The 22,556-nt window shown below is 39.4% G+C and overlaps 1 protein-coding gene across 5 annotated transcripts in view; it reads left to right on the plus strand.

Moving 5' to 3' along the window:
• The window catches only part of LOC104597276 (golgi-to-ER traffic-like protein), a 47,338-nt gene that overhangs the window by 18,739 nt on the left and 6,043 nt on the right, over positions 1-22,556 (plus strand). For 3 of the 5 annotated variants that reach the window (XM_088898003.1, XM_088898006.1, XM_010258737.3), the window contains exons 6-8: positions 1,427-1,517; positions 3,746-3,844; positions 4,352-4,398. In XM_088898003.1, the coding sequence (XP_088754129.1) occupies positions 1,427-1,517; positions 3,746-3,844; positions 4,352-4,398 (237 nt within the window). The remainder of the gene's footprint in view (positions 1-1,426; positions 1,518-3,745; positions 3,845-4,351; positions 4,399-22,556) is intronic. The other 2 variants (XM_088898005.1, XM_088898004.1) reach the window with 1 other exon arrangement.

A 22,556-nucleotide genomic window follows, 5' to 3' on the forward strand; every position in this document is an offset into this window, starting at 1 on the left:
ATTAATCAGTTTTATGATGTTTTTATGAGTAGATGTTTTATGTTAGTTGTTAGATAGGAGGTGGGGACCATAGCAATTATGTGAGTCCAAATTTTATTATGTTTTTGTGTCTTATATATGCTGTTTTATGTCTTGCCGCCTTATAAGGGCATAGTTGTCTTTGTACTGCTTTATTATTTTTAATATAAATAATAAGTGAAGGGGGCGGCCAGATCATTGGTCTCCTTTCTTTTCAACTTCTCTTCTTCTCCTTCTCTCTTTCTTCTTTCTTCAAGAAACTCCTTTTATTTCATATATATATTTTTTTTAATTCAGCAAGCTTTCTACTCTATGGATACTATGGGAGGAAAGAAATCTGAGAATATTTGAAGACTAGAAAAGATGCAAGGAAGAACTGATAGAAAGTATCATGATGAAGGTGGCTTCATGGGTGAAAACACTGAATTTATTTTAAAAATTTACAGTGGGTGATATAATTAGGAATTGGAGGACAGTTGCTTCCTCTTCATCGGTAAAAAAGAAGGTCTTGAAGGATTGGGAGCCCCCTGAACTCAAATTAAACTTTGATGGCAGCAGTTTTGGTAACCCAGGAAGATCTGGAATTGGAGGGGTTATAGGAAATGAAAGAGGAATTGTGTGGGGGCTGTTTTCGGGTCCCATTGGAATTGGAAATTCCACTACAGCTGAACTGAAGGCAATGGTATATGGGATACAAAAAGCTAAGGATCTGGGGGTGGAAAAGCTGGTTGTGGAAGGTGATTCCAAAGTGATCATCAGTTGGTTAAAACAAAATGACAGCACACCCTAGCTATTCAGAAATGACATCAATAAGATTAAAAGCCTATCCAAGGACATGCAGCTATCAATTCAGTGGACCCCTAGAGCAACAAATGGATTTGCAGACCAGCTAGCCAAACAAGGGATAAACAGGGATCACTGTTTCTGGGCTCAGCTGTAAGAATGAAAAATTAATCTAATAGTGGATACATTAAATTGTAGTGGGGTAGCTGAGGCTACTCGTAACCTGTAACCTCTGTAATTTGTCTTTACATTAATGGGATCTCTTTTTATTGATCAAAAAAAAAAAAAAAATCAATAGGTTAGACACTGATGAGATTTCAGACTCTCTAATGTTTCTCACGAACTCCAAATTCCATCCCACCCCATAGGAGGAAGGAGACCCAAAGAAATCAGACACAGGTTACTAAAATAAATATATAACACTTTATGATTCAATACAAGCTTCTTCTGTTTTGCTTTATCAATTTTGTAGGAAGTTTTCGTTAGCTTTTCCTTTGTATCTCCAATTATATTTGTTCTTTGTGACATGGTGGACAGTTTTTTTTTTTGTATCCTGTATTGCTTTTTGGTGATTCTTGGATTTGTATTTGCTCCAAAGTCCTTACAATACTTTATATTTCATCAGGTGGTCTGCAGAATCTGGAGCTTCCAGTGGTGGATCTCCTGAAATACATGAAATGTTAGCAGAATATTTATTTTCTGAATCTCCTGAAATGGTAGGTTTGATGGAAGACCTTCCTCATGAAGTATCAGATTGTTACTACTTCATCATCAAAATTTCCTTCTTAATCATTTGCCTTGTGAGCAAACTGGCCAATATGGGCCCAGGTTGTGGTTCGATTCAACAATGGACCTTATTAGGCTTGCAGAGTGGTTGAGGTTGCCTTCAGGCCTTAAGACCTCTTACTACTTCTAGCCCAGTGATATATGCTTCACTGGCTTCCTGAAATAGCTGGCTTGGAAATCTAGTTACTGCAACCCCAATTCATGTTAAAGGCCAAAAAACTAGGAATTTAGAAATCAATGCAACATTTATGTTCCTTGTAATGTTTTGGAAACTTTTTGTTAGTTCTCTTAACCCAATTATTTATCACATTAGTAATTTGTTTCCATGTAAGTAGGTTAATTTGTTTTTCTGAGCAACTTCATGCTATTTATTGGGGAATATTACTGATGTATATGAGTATTTTAACAATTGGACAAGGCAAGGCGAGACTTGTGTACAATGCCTTGAGGTTCATGCCTGAAAATATAGAAGCACATTCCTTACACCTTGAGATTTCTTTCATGCATATTGTTTTTGATAGTAAGAAATTAAAATTTCATTAAACTGGAGAGAAAAGGATTACAACTTCAGGTGAAGAGCTTTTGCCAACAACACACAACACTATAAACATACCAAAAGTTGATGAAAATATGAAATTTCATTAAACTGGAGAGAAAAGGATTACAACTTCAGGTGAAGAGCTTTTGCCAACAACACACAACACTATAAACATACCAAAAGTTGATGAAAATATGGATATATATTTCTTAGTTTAAATTTTTAAGGATTTGAATTCTTATCAGAATCTTCCACTGAAGACCACACGTTATCCCAAAGATCTTCCCTACTCATCTTTTTGAAATCTGAAAGGTGTAAAGTCCAGTCAGCCACCAATGTGTGAACCTCTGCTACAAGTTTTCTTCTTTGTTTGTGTTTATCTTCAAAGATACATCTTTTTCTATCTCTCCAAGTGCCCCGACAAACTGCAAATAGAATGATGCTCCATGTTATTTTGGCCCTTTTGCTCCTTTCTAGCTTTGACCAAAGCCAGTGGTCTCCTTAAACTTCCTTTATCTCAAAAATAGGAAAGAAGAAATTCATGATGAAATCTGAAAACCAGCAATGGATGAAAAGTTGATAGGCTTTATTCTTCTTGCACAGAATGTACATGTTTTCCATTTGAAAACGTCACGATTTCAGATGGTTCTGTCAGGTTATTGTCCAAAGCCTTTCATTAGAGATGCCAATGGGTCAGGTCAGCCTTAATTAGGTTCTAGGTTGAGGCACATCTGGCCCTCTGACATTGTAGCATTGAAACACTTTTACATATAACATTAATTGAGTATAGGTTTACTATTTGTGGGGCTGGTCAGACTGTCAGATTGGGTTTGGTTTTCCATTTTATGTAGTTGATTTGGGTTGAAGTGTCTTCAGGTCGGGTTTAGGTTGAGCCAAAGCGTGCTGGACATGACCTGTTGACATCCCTTCCTTTCATGTATATTTATTTATATGTGCTTCTACATATTTAAAGCCATTTGAGGTGCTATTTAACCTTCATGTGGCTTCTTAATAGTTATTAAATTATTTGTAAGTATGTAATATCTTTCTCTAAAGCTCCTAATATTCTCAGCTACTTTGTTTACATGATCATATTCATCTATATGCTTTTTGCATGTAAAAATATACTCTTATGCATTATTGATCAATGAGTCTTAGAGTAGCTTCTTTGTGCCAAAAAAAATGCCAAAGGTTAACTCCCTATCCAGTCCACCCCTCCCAAGTCCCAAGACCCTGGATATCTGGGAGTCTGGGACCAACATTGGCTAATGGCCTTATAAATCTGGATCTGGTCATGATTTTATGATGTTTTCAGTGGCAACTTGTGTAAGGTTTTCTACTGCACAATAAGTGCCTCCATCTCTTTGTTCCACCCCCACCCAAATGAAAAAAAGGATAAGTGCCTCCATCACAACATATGTGGAACAATCTGTGTGGCAGGGCATGTTATTAATTACTTCTGTATGATCAGGAAGGCACTTGTAGTGCCACAGGCTCATAAATGATCTTTACTTATATGCCCCAATATATGACATATTTGGGACTTGGATAGCACAGGTGTCTCTAATGCTTTACACTTGATTTGCACTTATGTTTTATTGGTATATTTAAAACCAACAGACTGCTGCTTTTCAGGACATGGCTAGAGTGTCATTTCATTTTGTCCGAGGAAAATACCCTGAAAAGTTTGCTACATCACTGGTGAATTTTATGGGAAAGGTTAGCCTTCTTTGCTTTCTCTTAGTCCTTATGGTCTTGGATTCTATGATGCACATGATATCAGTTGTACAAGTTTATCCGTTGGGTTTTGTTGGAAATGATTCTAACATAGTTCATATCATGTTATGTATTTCATGTCCTTGACAAACTGTGCTCTCATCTTGACTGAGTTTTTAACATGTTATATGCTTGGATGTCAAGGTCCATTTTGCACAAGGTTTACATATGAAGCAAACTTTAATATACAAAGATAAATTGAATATTTCAGTATCCAACATGCATTATATTCTTGGGATTGCTTTCATTCTTTTTTCCTGTATATTTATTCATTTATTTTCATTTACATTATTTCAGTAAGTAATAAATGTGTATCCTATCATCAAACAGGGAGTGTATGCATGATTGAACATTGCATCTATTTTCACTGCTAAATCTGGTAGTTTTATTTGTTGGTTATATATGGATGGATCAAAATGAGCTTTTGCTAATTTCTCTTTTACATTATAGTGCTATCCAGGTGAAGATGATCTGGCCATTGCACGTGCAGTTCTGATGTAAGGGAACTTGAACTATTGATACTCCTCTGTTGCAAAACTAGCTTGCTTTTGGTTGCTATATTTTTGTAAAATTTTAGCTAATATAGTCTCTTGTTCTTTGCTTTTCTTATTCTTCTGAGTTAAAAGTGTTGTAGATGTTTCTTCCTTCATGCCTTAGCAAATCTGGTTGCCTAAGTATATCTTGGAAAGAAATAATTTTTGCAGTATACTCATTTAGGCAGATCTGATACCATTATAATGGTTTTTATAAACTTTTTTGGACTTTCTTACCATTATAGGGGGTGTTTAGTAGGGTAGGTTTTTCATGGATTAGTTGGTGCTGGAACATGCCACACCTATTGGATAAGTTTGTTTGAGTTTGTTTGTTTGTTTTTTGCATTCTGAGACCATCCACATATGATTTTAACAAACAAAATATTATCCATTTCTGTCTGGAAAAATGTTGTTGTTCCATCCATTTAACTGTGGATTGGACAACTATATATATGTCTGTATATATGATATGACTAAAGTGTCCTCTTAGAAATTAGGATGGACAATAACAAGCTGCACCACATTACTGAACACCTCATAGAGTTTGGTCTGGTTCAAACCATGTTGATTTCAACAACACCACAGTAGGGTCTAGGAGGTTCAACCAGAACACACCTTCAGGAAACCATGGTACTGAACACTGCTATGATATGAAGAAATGCAGGTTTTTTTTTTTTTTAAAATTGCAGAGATGGTGTGATTTGTTGGTCTTTTTTGCCTTAACAGCAATCCGAGGACCCATATTTGTTAGGCTAGCTGTAGCTACCCAACCCATTGTTTTTTTTTTTTTTTATTGATCAATAACAGAAACTTTTATTAATAAAAGGAGATGGAAAAGATACAACAAGAAGGGGGGTAAAATCTCTTACCCCACCCTAAAAATAAAACATCACATTACAATACAGCCCAAAAGAAACTAGTTCTTCCCACCCCTTGTTTAGCTAGATAATCTGCAAAAGAATTGGCACTTCTCTTGGACCACTGAAACTGAATTTGCATGTCTTGAGTGAGCTGGTAAGTTCTCTTTTTTTCATTCGAGAACTTCCATAAACTAGCCTCTTCCTTCTGCATCCAGTTAATAGCCAGTTTCGAATCACCCTCCACCAGCAGCTTCCTAATATTCAGCTGTTTGGCTCTTTTTATTCTTTCTAATACTGCTGAAATTTCAGCTCTCAGAGAATCCCCCCAACCTATAGGCCCTGAAAACATGGCCATAATTCGACCTTCTTCATCCCTGAACACTCCTCCTATACCTGAAGGGCCTGGGTTTCCTTCACTGCTGCCATCAAAATTCAATTAGTGAACCCCATAGTTGGAGGAGACCAAGTTAGAACAGGGGCATTAATCAACCGAGCAGACCGGACAACTTCTTTCCATTTTCTAATGATATCTCCTGCTGAGAAGCCTTCAAAAAGCTTCATAGACTTGGCCCAATGAACCACCCTAATGTAGATTAAATCAATGCTGGCTTCTTTGTTCTTTTCTTTTTCCTGGAAAGTTTGTTGATTTCTTTCTTCCCACACTGTCCAGCATACAGCTGCTCTTACACATGTCCACAAGATCTTACCTCTCTTTTTTAAACCCCTCACTGGAGCAGAGTTAAACAAGCTTTGCACACTTGGGGGAGTGGGCCACCTACAACCAAAAAGAGAGAAAAACCAACACCAGATTTCTGAAACAAAAAGACAGGAAACAAATAAGTGATAACAACTCTCACCATTCTTCTTACATATAAGATACACCAGTGCGGGGATAAACACCATCTTGGCCTTTTCTTTTGATGTCACAAGTGTTACACTTTACTAGGATAGCTTCCCAGCATAAAGCACCTACTCTGGGAGGAATTGGTCTACCCCAAACTTTTGGAACCGGGAAAGGAAAATCAAGGGCCGAATGGGAATGGGTTAATTCCTTGAAAAAAGAAGAGCATGAAAAAATACCCGAGGGAGTAGGAGCCCAAATCCTACTGTCCAATCTAGAGGGGTCAACAACTACCTCCTCCAGAATCTTAATCAAATTAGATATGGAATCCAATTCAGAGTCTCTAAGAGGCCTTTGAAAGCCCATGTTCCAAACAAGGCCAGAATTAGAAAAGGTTAGGAAAGTAGCAATAGGTTCATTTTTAAACCTTGAGAGAGAGAACAAAGAAGGAAACTGCTCTTTCAGAGGTGTGTTACCCACCCAGATATGTTCCCAAAATCTTACAGAATTACCAGAGCAAAGGTCATACCTGATAAAAGGAAGGAAGGATGGAAGAATAGCATAAATAGACTTCTAGGGAGAAACTCTTGTAGCCCTAGATGAAACACTCGTTTCCCAGCCGTCTGCCTCTTGCCCATGAATACTTAGGACTATTTTAGCCCACATATTATCCTTTTCCTTTGTCAGTCTCCATAACCATTTTCCCAACAGGGCTTCATTCTTCTTCTGCAAGTTACCCAAGCCAAGACCACCATCCTTTTTGGCTCTATTTACCAGATCCCACCTAACTCTATGATCCCTTTTCTCCTCCCCAGGTTCTCATAGGAAAGCTCTCATGAGTTTCTCCAACACCCTACACACTCCCTCTGGAATTTTAAACACAGACAGAAAGTAGATCGGGAGGTTCGCCAAGGTTGCTTTAATCAAAGTTATCCTACCACCCAAAGATAGGTAGTTTTTCTTCCACGAAACTAGCCTTTTTGTGAATTTTTCAATCATTGGATTCCAAAAGTCTCTTCTGCTAGGATTATCCCCTAAATGAAGTCCCAAATATTTCAGTGGCCATTATGCAATCTTGCATCCCAATATTTGGGCCCTTTCTTCCACCTCTCCGGCCCTCATATTAATACCAATCACACAACTCTTATCAAAGTTGACTTTGAGGTTGGTCACATGTTCAAAGACATTAATCACCCGTTTTAAGTTTCTAACCCACCTAATCTCATCCCCTCCACAAAACAGAATTGTGTCATCCGCAAACTGTAAATGAGTGATGACCCTTTGGAATAATTATTAAAGAAATATGGTTATGGTTATGGTACCTAGGGAACTAGCTTAGGATCTATGTTTTTAACATAAAAAAATCATCGCCTAGGCGACAAGGTGCCCCCCAGTTGCCTAGCCTCGCCTTGGAGCCTTGAAAACTATGCCATAGAGCTTCCATCAAATTTTCATTTTACTTTGTCAATCTCTGGTGGTTTCCACTAACTCTTAGGATTTCTGTGTCCACTCAACTCCTGGGTTTGACCTCCCTCATTGCATGATCCTTGACTGTTATCCCTCAACCAACCCGCTAGTACCTTGAATCCCCTTCCACTACCATATTCCTGAAATCATGAGCTGTTCCCAATTCTAATCCTTGTAGTACAGCATAGATCAGCTCTCTCACACCTTTGGGCCCTGAAAATATGGTTAGAGTGGCTCCATATCTATTTCTAAAGATTCCTATACCAGAATTGCCAGGGCTTCCCATGCAACCAATGCTTAATTTAACTTGGTTCAAAGCTGGTGCGCACTGTCCTCCACTCCTTAACTCTTGAAATTTTCTTATAAATGCTATGCAATGAATGAAAACAAATATTTGAGTATTTCAGATTATGTAAAGAGTGATTGTTCTGAAAATCATAATTGTATTGTAAATCATTTAGAATATTGAATTAAATCAATTGCCATTTCTATAAACTTGTCAAAATAAAAAAAAACAAATATCTTCTAACAACATCACATAGAGGAAGCTAGACCTTTGGCTGCAACATCACATGGTATTGGTACCAGCAATATCAGGCTATAGCTATTGAGGGGATGTAGGGGCTCTGTATTTTTTTATCTATTATTGTTCAACTAGTGGGGTTTGGTCTTACTTGCTGCTTTGTACTTTTATATTAGTTATTAAAAAGAATCCTCTTTCATCCTGTTATCAATAGGGAAAAAGAAAGAAACCTAAAAAGTAAAAATCTTCTTTGCCAGATTTGATTTTTTTTCCAAAGCTTTCTTTCAATGAGGGTTGTTTACCTTTAATATTCGTTCATTTCCGCTGAGTTTCATATGGCCACCAAGGCTGCATTTGGTTGCAGTGCAAGTTTATTTGCACTGATGCAAAACTATATGGTAGTGCAAATGATTTGGGTGCAATTTCTGATTTGTTTTTCTTTAAAAATTTACCCTTATTTTGTTTGATTTCAGTACAAATGAAGTAAAATAAGACCTGAAGCAGAATAAAGTAAAACCCAAAACAAAATTAAACCCGAATTTGCATTCCCGTGCATTTGCACTAGTGCAAATAAAATTGCACTGCAACCAAACTTGGCCTAAAGCATTTAGAGCAGCGATTCAATCTGATTTGATCCAATATGGATTATGACCATTGTCTGATCTGGGCAAACCAGTGGAATTAGATTTTTATTTCTTGTCATACTTGATATTTCCACACCCACACCCATATCCATATACTATTCTCCCAAACAGAACCCTAAATATTAGAATCTATGCTTCCTATTGAAGCCGTTGTTTTTGTTTCAACACCCTGCTTGCCCCCAACCCTAGTAGAAATCTGCTGAATTAAAAAATATGAAAGAAAAGTAGTTTCTTGAAGAGAGAAGGAAGAGAGAAGGAGAAGAAGAGAAGTTGAAAAGAAAAGAGAGCAATAATCTGGCCGCCCCCTTATGTGAGTCAAAATTTTATTTATACTAAGAATAATAGAACAGTACAAAGACAACTATGCCCTTATAGGGCGGCCAAACATAAAACAGCATATATAACACTCAAAAACATAATAAAATTTGGACTCACATAACTATTGTGGTTCCCACCTCCTATCTAACAACTAACATAAAACATCTACTCAGAAAAACATCATAAAATTGATTAATCTTCAACACTCCCCCTCAAGTTGGGAATAAATGTCACACATTCCCAACTTGCGTAGATCATGTTCAAGCTTGTTCTTTGCCACCCCTTTAGTGAGAACATCAGCCAGCTGCAACTCTGAAGAGACATAAGGCAAACAAACTTCTCCGGTTGTTACCCTTTCTCTTATAAAGTGTCTATCAACTTCAATGTGTTTTGTCCTATCATGCTGAATTGGATTGTGGGCAATATTGATTGCAGCCTGATTGTCACAGTATAACATCATAGGTTCCTCTGCTTTCACCCCAATGTCACTCAAAAGAGATCTAACCCAAAGAAGCTATGAGACACCATGAGCCATGGATCTACACTCAGCCTTTGCACTTCACCTTGCCACAACCGCTTGCTTCTTACTCTTCTAGGAGATCAAGTTTCCACCTAAAAAGGTAAACAGTCCTGATGTAGACCTCCTATCATCTAAGCATCCTGCCCAGTCTGCATCTGTATAGGATTCTAGCTTCAGATTCTCATGATTTGACAAAAGAATGCCTCTGCCAGGGTGCTCTTTTAGATATGCAAGTATTCTCTCAATAGCTTCCTAGTGCTGAACCCGAGGTGCATGCATGTATTGACTCACAACACTGACATCATAAGAAATATCTGGTCGTGTCATATAGAAATATAGCAGTCGGCCCACCATTCTTTGATATCTCCCCACATCCTTTACCAACTCAACATCCACACTATTAATTCTGTGATTTGGATCAATAGGAGTGTCTGCTGGTTTGGTCCCCAGCTTCCCAGTCTCCCGCAGTAGGTCAAGTACATACTTTCTCTATGAAATGAAGATCCCATGCTTGGATCTTGTAATTTCAATCCCCAAGAAGTATTTGAGTTCACCAAGATCTTTGATTTCAAATTCTTGTTGCAATGACTTTTTGAGATCATCAATCTCCTCCAGATCATTTCCTGTCACCACTATATCATCCACATACACAATTAGAATTGACACCAGAGCATCTCTCCTCTTCACAAAGAGGGTGTGATCAGACAGTGTCTGTGTATCCAAAACGGATGAGTGCCCCTCTGAACCTGTCAAACCAAGCCCTAGGTGACTGTTTCAGTCCATACAACGATTTTCTAAGTCCGCACACCTTTCCTTTACCAACATTTTCATAAAAGCTTGATGGAATGTCCATATATACCTCTTCCTGTAATCACCATTGAGGAAGGCATTTTTGACATCAAGCTGGAACAAGGGCCATGAATAGGTGGCTACTAGAGATAAAAGGATACGAATTGAACTCATCCTAGCTACTGGTGCAAAGGTTTCCAATAATCAACACCATTGGTCTAATTATACCCATTTTCTACCAACCTTGCTTTATACCTCTCTATCTTGCCATCTACCTTATACTTCACTGTGAATACCCATCTACATACGACTATCTCCTTGTCTGGGGGGAGATCAACTATTTCCCAAGTTTGGTTTTTAACCAAAGCATCCATCCCATCTTGCATGGCTGTTTTCCACTCAGGTTTGGAGAAAGCCTCAGTAACATTCCTAGGTATAGACACAAAATCCAGAAAAGAAAGAAAAGCACGGTAGGAGGGTGATGAGGCACTATAGGAAAGATGGTGTGAAAAGCAATGGGTTGTACACATTCTCTTCCCCTTATGAAGTTCAATGGGAAGATCAAGGTCAGTGGGATCAACTGCAACAATGGTGTTAGGGGTAGAAACATTATCATCAGAAAACATAATAGACTCAGGCTCAAAAGGAATACCTGGAACTGTATCTGCCGAATTTGGAGTTTCAGAAGGACTGACAGAGAGTGGTGTGGGTTGAGGATGTGTGGAGTCAACCATCATCTGTCGGTACTGATGTTTCTGTGAGGCTGCCCGTAGTGGCTCAGGTAATGAAACTGGAGGTGCAGGTGCTGGCTGAACTGATGCAGATGCTAGCTGAACTGATGGAGGTGTTGGCTGAACTTGTGGAGGCACCAAAGAAACAAGAAGAGGAACAGATTGTGAGTTCTCCTCCCCAAAACTCTCCCCCTGAGGAGAACCACTCGAGAAGAAGAAGGTGGATTCAAAGAACATAACATCCATAGTGACAAATCCGCTCCTCGACACTGGGTCATAACAGCAATACCCCTTTTGGTTCTGAGCATACCCAAGAAAAACACATTTCTTGGCCTTAGGATCCAATTTCTTGCGATGAGGGCCAAGAATGTGAACAAAAGAAACACAACCAAAAACCCTCAGAGGTATATGAAATATCTCTCCATCTGGAAAAAGAAGACTAAATGGCACTTTAAACCCCAAAGTCCGTGGAGGAACACGGTTAATCAAATGCACGGCTGTAAGAACTGCATCTCCTTAGAACTGCACAGGAACTGAAGCACACACCATAAGACTCCTTGCCACCTCCACAATGTGTCTGTTTTTCCTCTCAGCAATTCCATTCTGTTGCTGTGTATATGCACAACTGCTCTGATGAACTACACCATGTTCTAAGAGATACGTGGTCAGGTCCTTCTCAAAGTACTCTCTGGCATTATTCGATCTAAAAGCCTTAGTTCTCGCTCCAATCTGTGTGAGAACCATCTAGTGGAACTGTCGTACCATGTTAGGAACCTCATCACGTGATCTCATCAAATATATCCAAGAATATCGTGTATAATCATCCACAAACAAGAGAAAGTAACGGAATCCTCCCCCATGGAAGGGATATGATATGGCCCCTATACATTAGTGTGAACAATATTAAAAGCAGAAGTACTTCTTTTATTACTTGGTTTAAAAGACTGTCTACAATGCTTTCCTAACTGACAACTCTCACACTCCAAAGTAGATAATTGAACAGACTCGAACAACTTTGGGAAAAGACATTTCAAAGAACTAAAAAAAGATGTCACAAGCGATTGTGCCAAAGCATAATCTGGTTCATTGACTCTGACCCACTACTACTGTTGCTGCTAACATGATGGCCCTGATGTCTCGGGATCTCATCCAGAAGGTAGACTCTATTCACCTCATGACCACTCCTAATCATTTTTTTTGACTCTAGGTCCTAGAAAACACAATTACTATGAAGAAAGGTCATAGAACAATTCCAATTTTTTGCAAAGAACTAACAGACAGTAAGTTGGTATGAAGTCTAGGGACATATAAAATAGAAGACGGAGTTTTATCATTGGTCACTCTAACTATCCCCTTCCCAACAATGGGCATATTGTGAACCATCTGTTGTAGAGACTCTGTCTCTACCAGAACACAACTGATAGGAACTTGAAAGGGTAGGGGCATTAGTCATGTGCTCAGATGCTCCTGAGTCTATAATCTAGGGAGGTCCCTCCTTACCTGAAGTGGATGCAAGATTTGCAGTTGCATATGAGCTACCTGTATGTGCAAAGGAAGAGGTGTAGTTGGCTCCTGCATTCTGCTGTCCATCTGGAAGGCTAGAGCTAGGTGAATCGTTTTTACTCATAAGCTGTCCAAACCTCTTCAATTCTGTTCTCACTGCTGCTACTGCAATAGATTCCCAATCAGTTTGGGAAAGAGGGGCTGAGTAGTCTCCTATAGTGGCTACATTTGCATTTCCCTTCTTGTTTCTTATCCGAGCAGGCATAAGATTTGGATGAAGCTTTCAACAAGTGTCCTTGGTATGCTTAGGCTTCTTGCAATAATCCCACACCAAGTCCTTTTTTATCTTCCCTTCTACTTTCACTACTCCCCCTGTCTCCATTCGGCTTAGGTTTTGTTGTACCAACCATAGCCGACTGGTCAATCCCAGGCTGTCTCAGCATTACATTTCTCCCCCTCTCTTCTCTAGAGTCAAAGGCATAGGCCTGAGAGAATGTCACACCCTCCCTAGAAAGAATATGCTGCCTAGCAATGCCAAATTCAGGGTTCGACCCTACCAAGAACTCAAAAACCCTATTCCTCTCTACCAGTCTGTGATAGGTTGCTGCATAATTTGCACTTTCCCATACCACAATTTCTAAGTGATCTCTTTCTTGCCATAGGGTTTTCAGCATGGAGAAATACATAGCAAGAGGTTTTTCTCCCTGTTTCATACTTATCACCTGATTTCTTAACTGATAGGTTTTGGCTTCATTTTGTTTTTAAAAGTAGGTTTCAGTCACTCCATCCCAAATCTCCTTAGCAATATTAGCTCATAGGAAATTTTTTGCAATATGAGGTAACATAGAATTACACAGTGAGGACATTACCATGTAATTCTCCTGTAGCCTTCGAGAAGAGTCTGTATCAGGTTTCTTCTCCTCCCCAGTGAGATACCCTAATTTTCCACGGGCACCAATAGCCATTTTAGCTGATTGTGTGCCCACTCCAAATAATTTGTACCATCAAGTTTTACTATAGTAATGATCCCATACCCAAAAGTATCACTACTACCTCCAACACCCAGTTCCACAGTACCGGTAGATTTCATCTCGGTATTCCAATTCTCCATCTTACTTCAAACATTTCAACAGTATGAAAAAAAAATAGATTGGAGACCTTCAAAAAATAATTTAATATCACACGCACAGAAACCAACCCTTCCGGAAGAAGAAAACCCTAACTGGAGGGAAATCTCTCTCCTTCCCACGCCTCCCAACAGAGAGAAAAGTGAATCGATCACTCCAAGAGGCTCAGAAAATTCTAGAAACCAAGCTGCCCTCTTCAGAAAATCAAAAGAAAACTAACAATACCTGGGCGCCCAAGATTAGATAAAAAACAAAGAGTCCAACTTTTCTGGGACTCTTCCCTATACTCCAGTTCTTCCTGATTTTGTTGTCGAACAGTGGATCCCCTTTCTGATGACTAGAGCCCACCAAAAAATCCAAGAACTGGGCAATCTATAGCCAGATCAATCAGCCCTTTACTACTTCATGCAGTCGGCTGATCTAGGGCTGCATGAGAATGTTTCAAGAAACCCTAGCCGATGCTCTGATACCAAGTAGAAAGCTTGCTGAATTAAAAAAAAATGAAATAAAAGGAGTTTCTTGAAGAAAGAAGGAAGAGAGAAGGAGAAGAAGAGAAGAAGAGAAGAAGAGAAGAAGAGAAGTTGAAAAGAAAAGAGCAATAATCTGGCCGCCCCCTTCACTTATTATTTATACTAAAAATAATAGAACAGTATGAAGACTACTATGCCCTTGTAGGGTGGCAAAACATAAAACAGCATATATAACACTCAATAACATAATAAAATTTGGACTCACATAACTACTGTGGTCCCCACCTCCTATCTAACAACTAAAATAAAACATCTACTCTGAAAAACATCATAAAACTGATTAATCTTCAACAGACCTAAAGAGAGGACAAGATAGATTTCCTCAAATGATTGTCGTCATTATCATTGTACTGATTTCATCGTTACTAAATAAAGCAACAAGTTTTGAAGAAAGTATCAACATGGAAAAAAGTGAAGTGTTTGTGCATCTTGCATTTTTTTGATAAGTAAAAAGGAAAATTAAAAAAAAAAAAAACGATTATGACCAGGGACGGTGTTGAGAGAACACCTCCGACAAAACAAGCACCAAACAAGCTTTCCAAATCCAAGCAAAACCCTTAGGCGATTAACACGCCAAACAACCCAAGAAAAACAAAAAAAAAGCCAGCCATCAAAGCAGAAAAAAAAAGAAAAAACAGCAAGAACCCAGGAACCATCAAAGAGCATCCACAAACCTCCAAGCCTCACCAACTCGCCAGCAAAAAAAGCCATATTTTCCATCACGCATCATCAACCTTATCTATCTTCATTCCTTAATTTTCCTCCCAAATACTGCTCCCTTCCTCCTCTACTCTTCTATTGTTAATTTCCTGCCTTCTATTTTGTTCAAATTGTTCTATTGCCTTCCTCACCACCGCCTCTCCTCCTAAAAAGAAAAGGCCAAGAGATTTCCCAAATGCTGCCTTCTATTTACTAATTTATCAATATCTGGTCTTCCCTTTTCAAAGTTACCAGCCTTGGAGTCGGCCTTCTTCCCTCCTATCTCCCTTTCCCCCCTCTTTACTCTCCACTCCTGTCACATCTTTGGCAGTTCCTTTTCTCTCATCCTTCTCCTCACTGTCAATAGGTTTCTCCTTCATTACCTCCATCCCGTCCTCTTTCTCTTCCTGCCTGCATCATGTCAGTTTGCCAAGATTGTGAACGTTCCTCTTTCTCTGCCTGCATCTTGTATTGGCGAAGATTGTTTGCCAAAAAACTGTCTTGATCATGTCAGTTTTCTGAAAACCACAATTTTAGGATTGTTAACTCCTGTTCTTATATCACTTCAGTTGATTTCTGAAGATGCTTCAAAATAGGTTAGGGTTTTCAGGTCTGAAAAGTCCTAACTTCTGGTTCAATCTGGTTATTATATCTCTTTATGTGTGCATGTGTTTTCATGCATTCAAGTGTACCCCACTGATATTGTTATATGAATCTAGTTTCACCAACCGCTAACCCTACCTGGCCATTTTCTAATTTGCCCTTCAGCCAGTGTTTCAAAAGTGTGCCTTTGCATGCCTAGGCTTGCAGGCAAAGCTCATTTTGTGGGGTGCTCTTTACCTGAATCCAGGTGTCTCAGATAATTGGTTATGTTTTGATGAGTTCACCTTAAATTTGATGTTTAGTAGATAATTTACCATATTTTAGATTTAATTTAAACAGTTTAGCCTATGTAGGACTTGAACCTACAAAGCTACAACCTTCGTTTAGTGAAATGACACTGACTATTGAGCTAATAGGATTTTTGAAATATTTTATTTCTCAGAGTTTAGACCTGCATATTCTTATATGTTATCCTTTTATAATTTTATTCAAAAGTGGTGCCTGACTTCGTTCATATGCACTCCTTACCTTGTGCTTTAACCTATAGGAACCTTTTTCACTTTAATTGCACTTATTGCTTTTAGAGCACTTACTTTTAGCTGGGTTTTAGTGATGCTGTATCTCATTATAACTGCATGCATGTTGACTAGAATTTGGATCATGGTGTAACCAAATTTGATTTGATTAAAAATCTGGAGTAATCAAATTCTATTCCACATCCGATGGATCTACAAACATATGATTCACATTTGAAACTGTGAAGATAATTAGACATCTGATTTGATCCAATTTGATTTGTTTAGTCTCCAACTTCAACAACATTAGATCTATATTGAGTTCTAGAGAACATTTTTTTTTTAATTTCATTTCTCCATGCAAAAATGGTGGAATGTAATTGTTTGTCCTGTAGCTACAGTAGTTCGAACCAAGAGAAGAGCAGAAGAAGAAGAAGAGAACAGTCGAACCTGATAGACTAAACCCTATCAGTCAACCCTTAATATGGATTAGCCTCTAATTAGTAGTACAAAGACTAAACTGCCCCCACTAAGTATGGGACAGGAAGTCTCTATTAAAACTGCCACATAAGCACATAACTTAACAGAAATAAAATGACTAATCTATCCTTATTCGGCTAGTTCTAACACTCCCCCTCAAGCTGGAGAATATATGTCATATAATCCCAACTTGTTACATATATAGTTCACTCTCCCTGAGCTTAAGCTTTTTGTAAACAGATCTGTTGATTGATCACCTGAGCCCACATGTTCTGTGCTTATCTCTCTAGTAAGGACCTTCTCCCTCACAAAGTGGCAATCAATCTCTATGTGCTTTGTTCTCTCATGAAAAACAGGGTTAGATGAGATGTGGAGTGCAACTTGATTGTCACAGTACAATTTCATAGGTTTATCCATGGAGAACCCGATTTCTTGTAGGAGATTCCTCAGCCATATTAATTCACATGTAGTGTGTGCCATGGCTCTGTATTCGGCTTCAACACTGCTCCTTGCCACAACCGTTTGCTTCTTATTCTTCCATGCCACAAGATTTTCTCCAAGAAATGTGCAGTAACCTGTAGTAGATCTTCTATCAAACACAAAGCCTGCCCAATCTGCATCTGTATACCCAATTACTTCAAGTCTTTCTCCTGGTTTGTACAATAATCCACGGCCTGGAGCTCCCTTCAGGTACCTTGCAATTCTAAGAACTGCATCCCAGTGAGGTATCCGAGGGTTCTGCATAAATTGGCTCACCACACTGACTGCAAAAGAGATGTATGGTCTCGTGATAGTCAAATAGTTCAGCTTCCCCACTAACTGTCTATACTTTCCAGGATCATCAAATATTTCCTCTGTATCACTGCTCAACTTAGCATTTGGCTCCATGGGAGTTTCAGCCGGTTTTGCACCTAACAATCCTGTTTTATCCAGCAGATCAAGAACATATTTTCTTTGGCACAGGTTTACACCTTGTCTTGATCTAGCAACTTCTATACACAAGAAATACTTCAATGTCCCAAGGTCTTTTGTTTGAAAATGATTTTGCAGAAAGACCTTTAGTTTATCGATCCCCAATTTGTCACTACCAGTTATGACAATATCATCCACATAGACCACTAATAAAATCTTTCCGGCTTCTGAATCATAGCTGAACACCGAGTGGTCAACCTGACATTGTTTCATTCCAAAATTCTTCACCACTTCACTAAACTTCCCAAACCAAGCACGAGGCGATTGTTTCAACCCATAAATTGCCTTTTTCAGTCTGCACACCTTACCATCCTCCCCCTGAGCAACAAACCCAGGTGGTTGCTCCATATATACCTCCTCCATAAGGTCACCATGAAGGAAGGCATTTTTAATGTTAAGTTGAAACAAGGGCCAATCATACATAACTGCCAGGGAAATTAAGACACAGACAGAGCCAATCTGAGCCACTAGAGAGAAGGTCTCCATATAGTCCACCCCATACAACTGTGAATAACCTTTAGCAACAAGTTTGGCCTTCAGACGCTCCACACTACCATCCAACAAGTATTTAACAGTATACACCCATTTACAACCCACAGCATGCTTACCAGGAGGAAGAGTAGTGAGCTTCCACATTTGAGTATGCTGAAGGGCAGAGAGTTCCTCCTCCATTGCTTGCCGCCACCCAGGTGAGCTAAGAGCCTCTCGGACATTCTTAGGTATAGAAATAGATGACAACAGTGAAACAAACTGGCGATGTGAAGCAGAAAGGCGAGATACTGAAACAAAATTGGAAATGGGATGGAGGGTACAACTACGTTTACCTTTCCATAAAGCAATGGGAAGATCAGGACCTGAAGTTTCTGGGACGGGAGCAACAACAGGATCCGTAGACAAGGTAGGAGCTGGAGGAGGAGCTGGTGTCTGTCGATGAGTATACACGTGCCGGATCGGTGGTCGCTCAGTAGGGATCTGCACTGGAGGAGGTGAAGGGTCAACCCCAACTAGAACACCCGGAACGGGATCACTGACTGGAAGAGGAAGAGGAAGCAAAGGTGGAGACACGGATGCTTCAGGTTCCGAGAAGAAGGGGACAGACTCAAAAAAGGTGACATCAGGACAGACATAGCACTTTCGAGTAATGGGATTGTAACACTTGTACCCTTTTTGAGTCCGAGAGTAGCCAAGAAAGACACACTTAATAGAGCGTGCATCCAGCTTATCTATCCCAGGACTCGGATTGTGAACAAAGCACACACAACCAAAGATACAAGGTGTTAATGGAAAGGGAGACAAGATGGGGAACAAAATAGAGAAGGGAGACCGACCATGAAGAATGAAGGAGGGCATCCGATTAATAAGGAAACACGCAGTAAGTACAACATCACTCCAAAATCGTTTAGGAACACTCATATGATGAAGAATAGACCGAGCAGTTTCAAGGAGATGACAGTTCTTTCGTTTAGACACCCCATTTTGTTGAGGAGTGGCTGCACATGAAGTTTGATGAATGATGCCATGCTGTTCTAAATACTGTTGAAAGGAAGTAAGAAAGTATTCATGACCGTTATCTGAGCGAAGAACTTTGATTGGAACACCAAATTGTGTACATATTTCAGCATGGAATTTTTGAAAAATGGAAAATAATGCACTCATTTCTTTCATTAAATAAATCCATGTCATCCTTGAACAATCATCAATAAAAGTGACAAAATACTTGTAACCATTATAAGACTATTTTAATCGGGCCCCAAACATCTGAATGAACCAAAGCAAAAGGACTCAACATACGACTATCAACTTTAGGACTGAAGGGAACACGGCGATGTTTTCCATACTGACACGACTCACACTGTAAAGACAACAAATGACTCAAAGACGGAACCAGTATCTTGAGTGCCTTGAGAGATGGATGTCCCAGTCGACAATGCCACTGTAGAGGAGTGAGTGAAGTCTGAAGTGCAACTGACAATCCACCACCGCCAAGGTAATACAATCCACCAGCCTCATGCCCCCCACCAATCTTCTTCCCCGTCTTGAGATCCTGAAAAACACAAAAGGAAGGGAAAAATGTAATAGAGCAATTAAGAGTCTTGGTTAATTTACTAACAGACATAAGATTGAATGGAAACTTGGGGACATATAGAACAGATGATAAAGAAAGAGAAGCCATGTCAACATTACCAACACCACAGATGGGAGAAGAGGAACCGTTGGCAAGGGTAACACTTTGAAATGTGGAAGTTTCAGAGAGGGAAGAGAACACACCTGGAGTCTCGGTCATGTGATCAGAGGCTCTAGAGTCAATAGCCCAGGGAGAGGGTTTGGATGCCAGACATGCTATACCTGAGTGGGCAAGGGTGGCTGTAGTATGTTATGAAGTAGCCTGGAGGAACCTCTCATACTCATCATGCGGTACACTCACCATCTCCTTCCCGGAAACAGATGTAGATGTGGAAGGTGTTAGACCTGCCTATTGATTCACACTGACATCAACCCCACCAACTACTGCATGATTGGCCCATGTAGAAGGAGGGCCATGGAGATCATAATAGAAATTCACTGAATGTCCGTCCCTGCCACAATGGGTACACTTCCTTGTAGAGTTACTTTTTCCTTTACCACGGCCTCCCCCTGAGTCACGACCACCACCACGGCCAAATACGGAACCACCACGACCTCCTCGGGAGGCATGTCCTCCCCCTCTAGTACCACGTCCACCTCCTCTGGCTATCACAAATGCTGATCTGTCAGACTGTGTGGGATTCTCTGTAGGTCCCAAAGAAATCCTACGAAGCCGTGTAAAAACTTCCTCAAGTGTAGGAAGAGTAGAGCCTCCTAATATTTGGGCCTGGTTCATATTCTGATTTCAACCCCACTAAGAACCTAGTGACATCTAGTTGTTCCCTCTGTTGTTGCTGAACCTTAACATCTGGAGTGAGGGGATGATAGACATTGAGTTCATTTCTGAGGTTCTTCATACTGGCATAGTACTTTTCTAGGGTTTTATTCCCTTGCTGCAGATCGAAATACTCTTGATAGAGCTAATATACCCTTGTAGTATTATCCTGCCCAGAAAAAGCTTCTTGGCATGTTCCCATATGTCCTTAGCTGTATCTAAGAACATAAAGTTGGCACTTATTTTGGGTTCCATACTATTCTATAACCATGTCATGATTTGGGCATCTTCTTGTTCCCAGTCATCAAACCCTGAAGAGTCAGCTGGTGGTTTATCTTCCTTCACATGCTTCACTTTCCTCTTTGCCTTGAGAAAAACTTCCACTAACTTGGTCCATGGTACATAGTTCTCACCATTAAGTTTAATTGAAGTCATCTGCACACCCAGATAGTCAGAGGGAATCACCACACTAGGTTTCTGATCACTACAACCATCTCCAATTGCTGCCATGATGCTTTTCCAATGCTACTTCTAATCTGAATTCTCAGTCGCCAACTAAGTACTGCAGTCAGGAGTTTGATGTTCCAGACACTACAGCAGTCCCCAAACACAGATGATAGGCTCACAACCAGTCACAATCAATCACTATTGTTCACAGCCAGTCACAATCAATCAGTCCTCAAACACAGTTGATAGGTACACAAACTTTTGTTCTTGTTCACACCACTACTGATTTCACAAAACCATGAATCACACTGACATTAATTCAGCAACTCACTGATCACATACAAGCCCTCTTGAAGCTGCTCAATAGAGATTGAGCATCACAAGTACCACCACACAACCATAGCTGTCACACATGGTACAGATCTGTCTGACCTTTTCAGAGGGCACTACAAGTCCAAAGAAAACATCAACTACTGCCACTGCAGTAACCTGATTCAATTCAGGTTACTTCTGAAGTTTTTTTTTTTCTTGAAAAACAGTCAAGTTCTGCGCAGAAGGACTGAAGTGTTCTCAGACCTAGGTCGAATCTGTGTTCTCCATTTTTCAGCCCAGAAAGAAGAAAGAAAAAAAATGAGGTCACGAACAGAAAGGAGCAGGTGAGGAAATTTAGAGAGCAACGTCCTGCTCTGATACCATGTTCGTCCTGTAGCTACAGTAGTTCGAACCAGGAGAAGAGCAGAAGAAGAAGAAGAAGAGAACAGTTGAACCTGATAGACTAAACCCTATCAGTCGACCCTTAATATGGATTAGCCTCTAATTAGTAGTACAAAGACTAAACTGCCCCCACTTAAGTATGGGACAGAAAGTTTCTATTAAAACTGCCACATAAGCACATAACTTAACAGAAATAAAATGACTAATCTACCCTTATTCGGCTAGCTCTAACAGTAATCATGAAAAAGTATCTGAGCAACCTAAATTACAAAGACAGATAAACAGATAACTGTTCATGGTAAATACAAATTATATTATCTTGGTGTCAAATAAAAAAGAAGAAAAAGGAATACACGAATGAAAAGAGCGACAAATCTGAGAAAGGACCTCTCTGCTCATGTATATAATGGGCAATAGTCTCTCTCCCTACATGTGGACTGCAGTTTGTTGAACAACAGAAGAAACCCCTGAAATCAAACTTTCAGATCATCAGGACACATCAGGAGAAAGGAAACTATAAGTGGCTTTAAATTGTTGGGAGTTGGGATAAAGCAAGAGAAGATATACAAGTTAAAAAAATGGAAAAGTAATAAGACACCTGGTTTGATTTGCAGCTCTATTCCTTGGTTCTCTTTCAATGGTGATGGAAGAATAGCTAAGAAAAATGGAAAAAAGGATATTTGGTTTTGTAGATCAGTAGATGACAGATCCAAGGAACTGAGATATGAGATCTCTTTGTTTTGGAAGGTGATCTTTATGTTCAAACTTTGAGTAGCTCCTTCTCTCTTACCATGATATCTGGATACCTGTACATACATACTGTACTGGTGTTGGATCGATACTGGATAGTACATGGATACTTCTAGATGTAATCTATAGTATTAACACTTTTAAATTTGTAAATTAGTATTTCTTTACAAATTATACCATAAAAATATGC

Source organism: Nelumbo nucifera, chromosome 2, assembly GCF_055504915.1.
Source record: "Nelumbo nucifera cultivar China Antique chromosome 2, China Antique-T2T, whole genome shotgun sequence".
Lineage (NCBI taxonomy): Eukaryota > Viridiplantae > Streptophyta > Magnoliopsida > Proteales > Nelumbonaceae > Nelumbo > Nelumbo nucifera.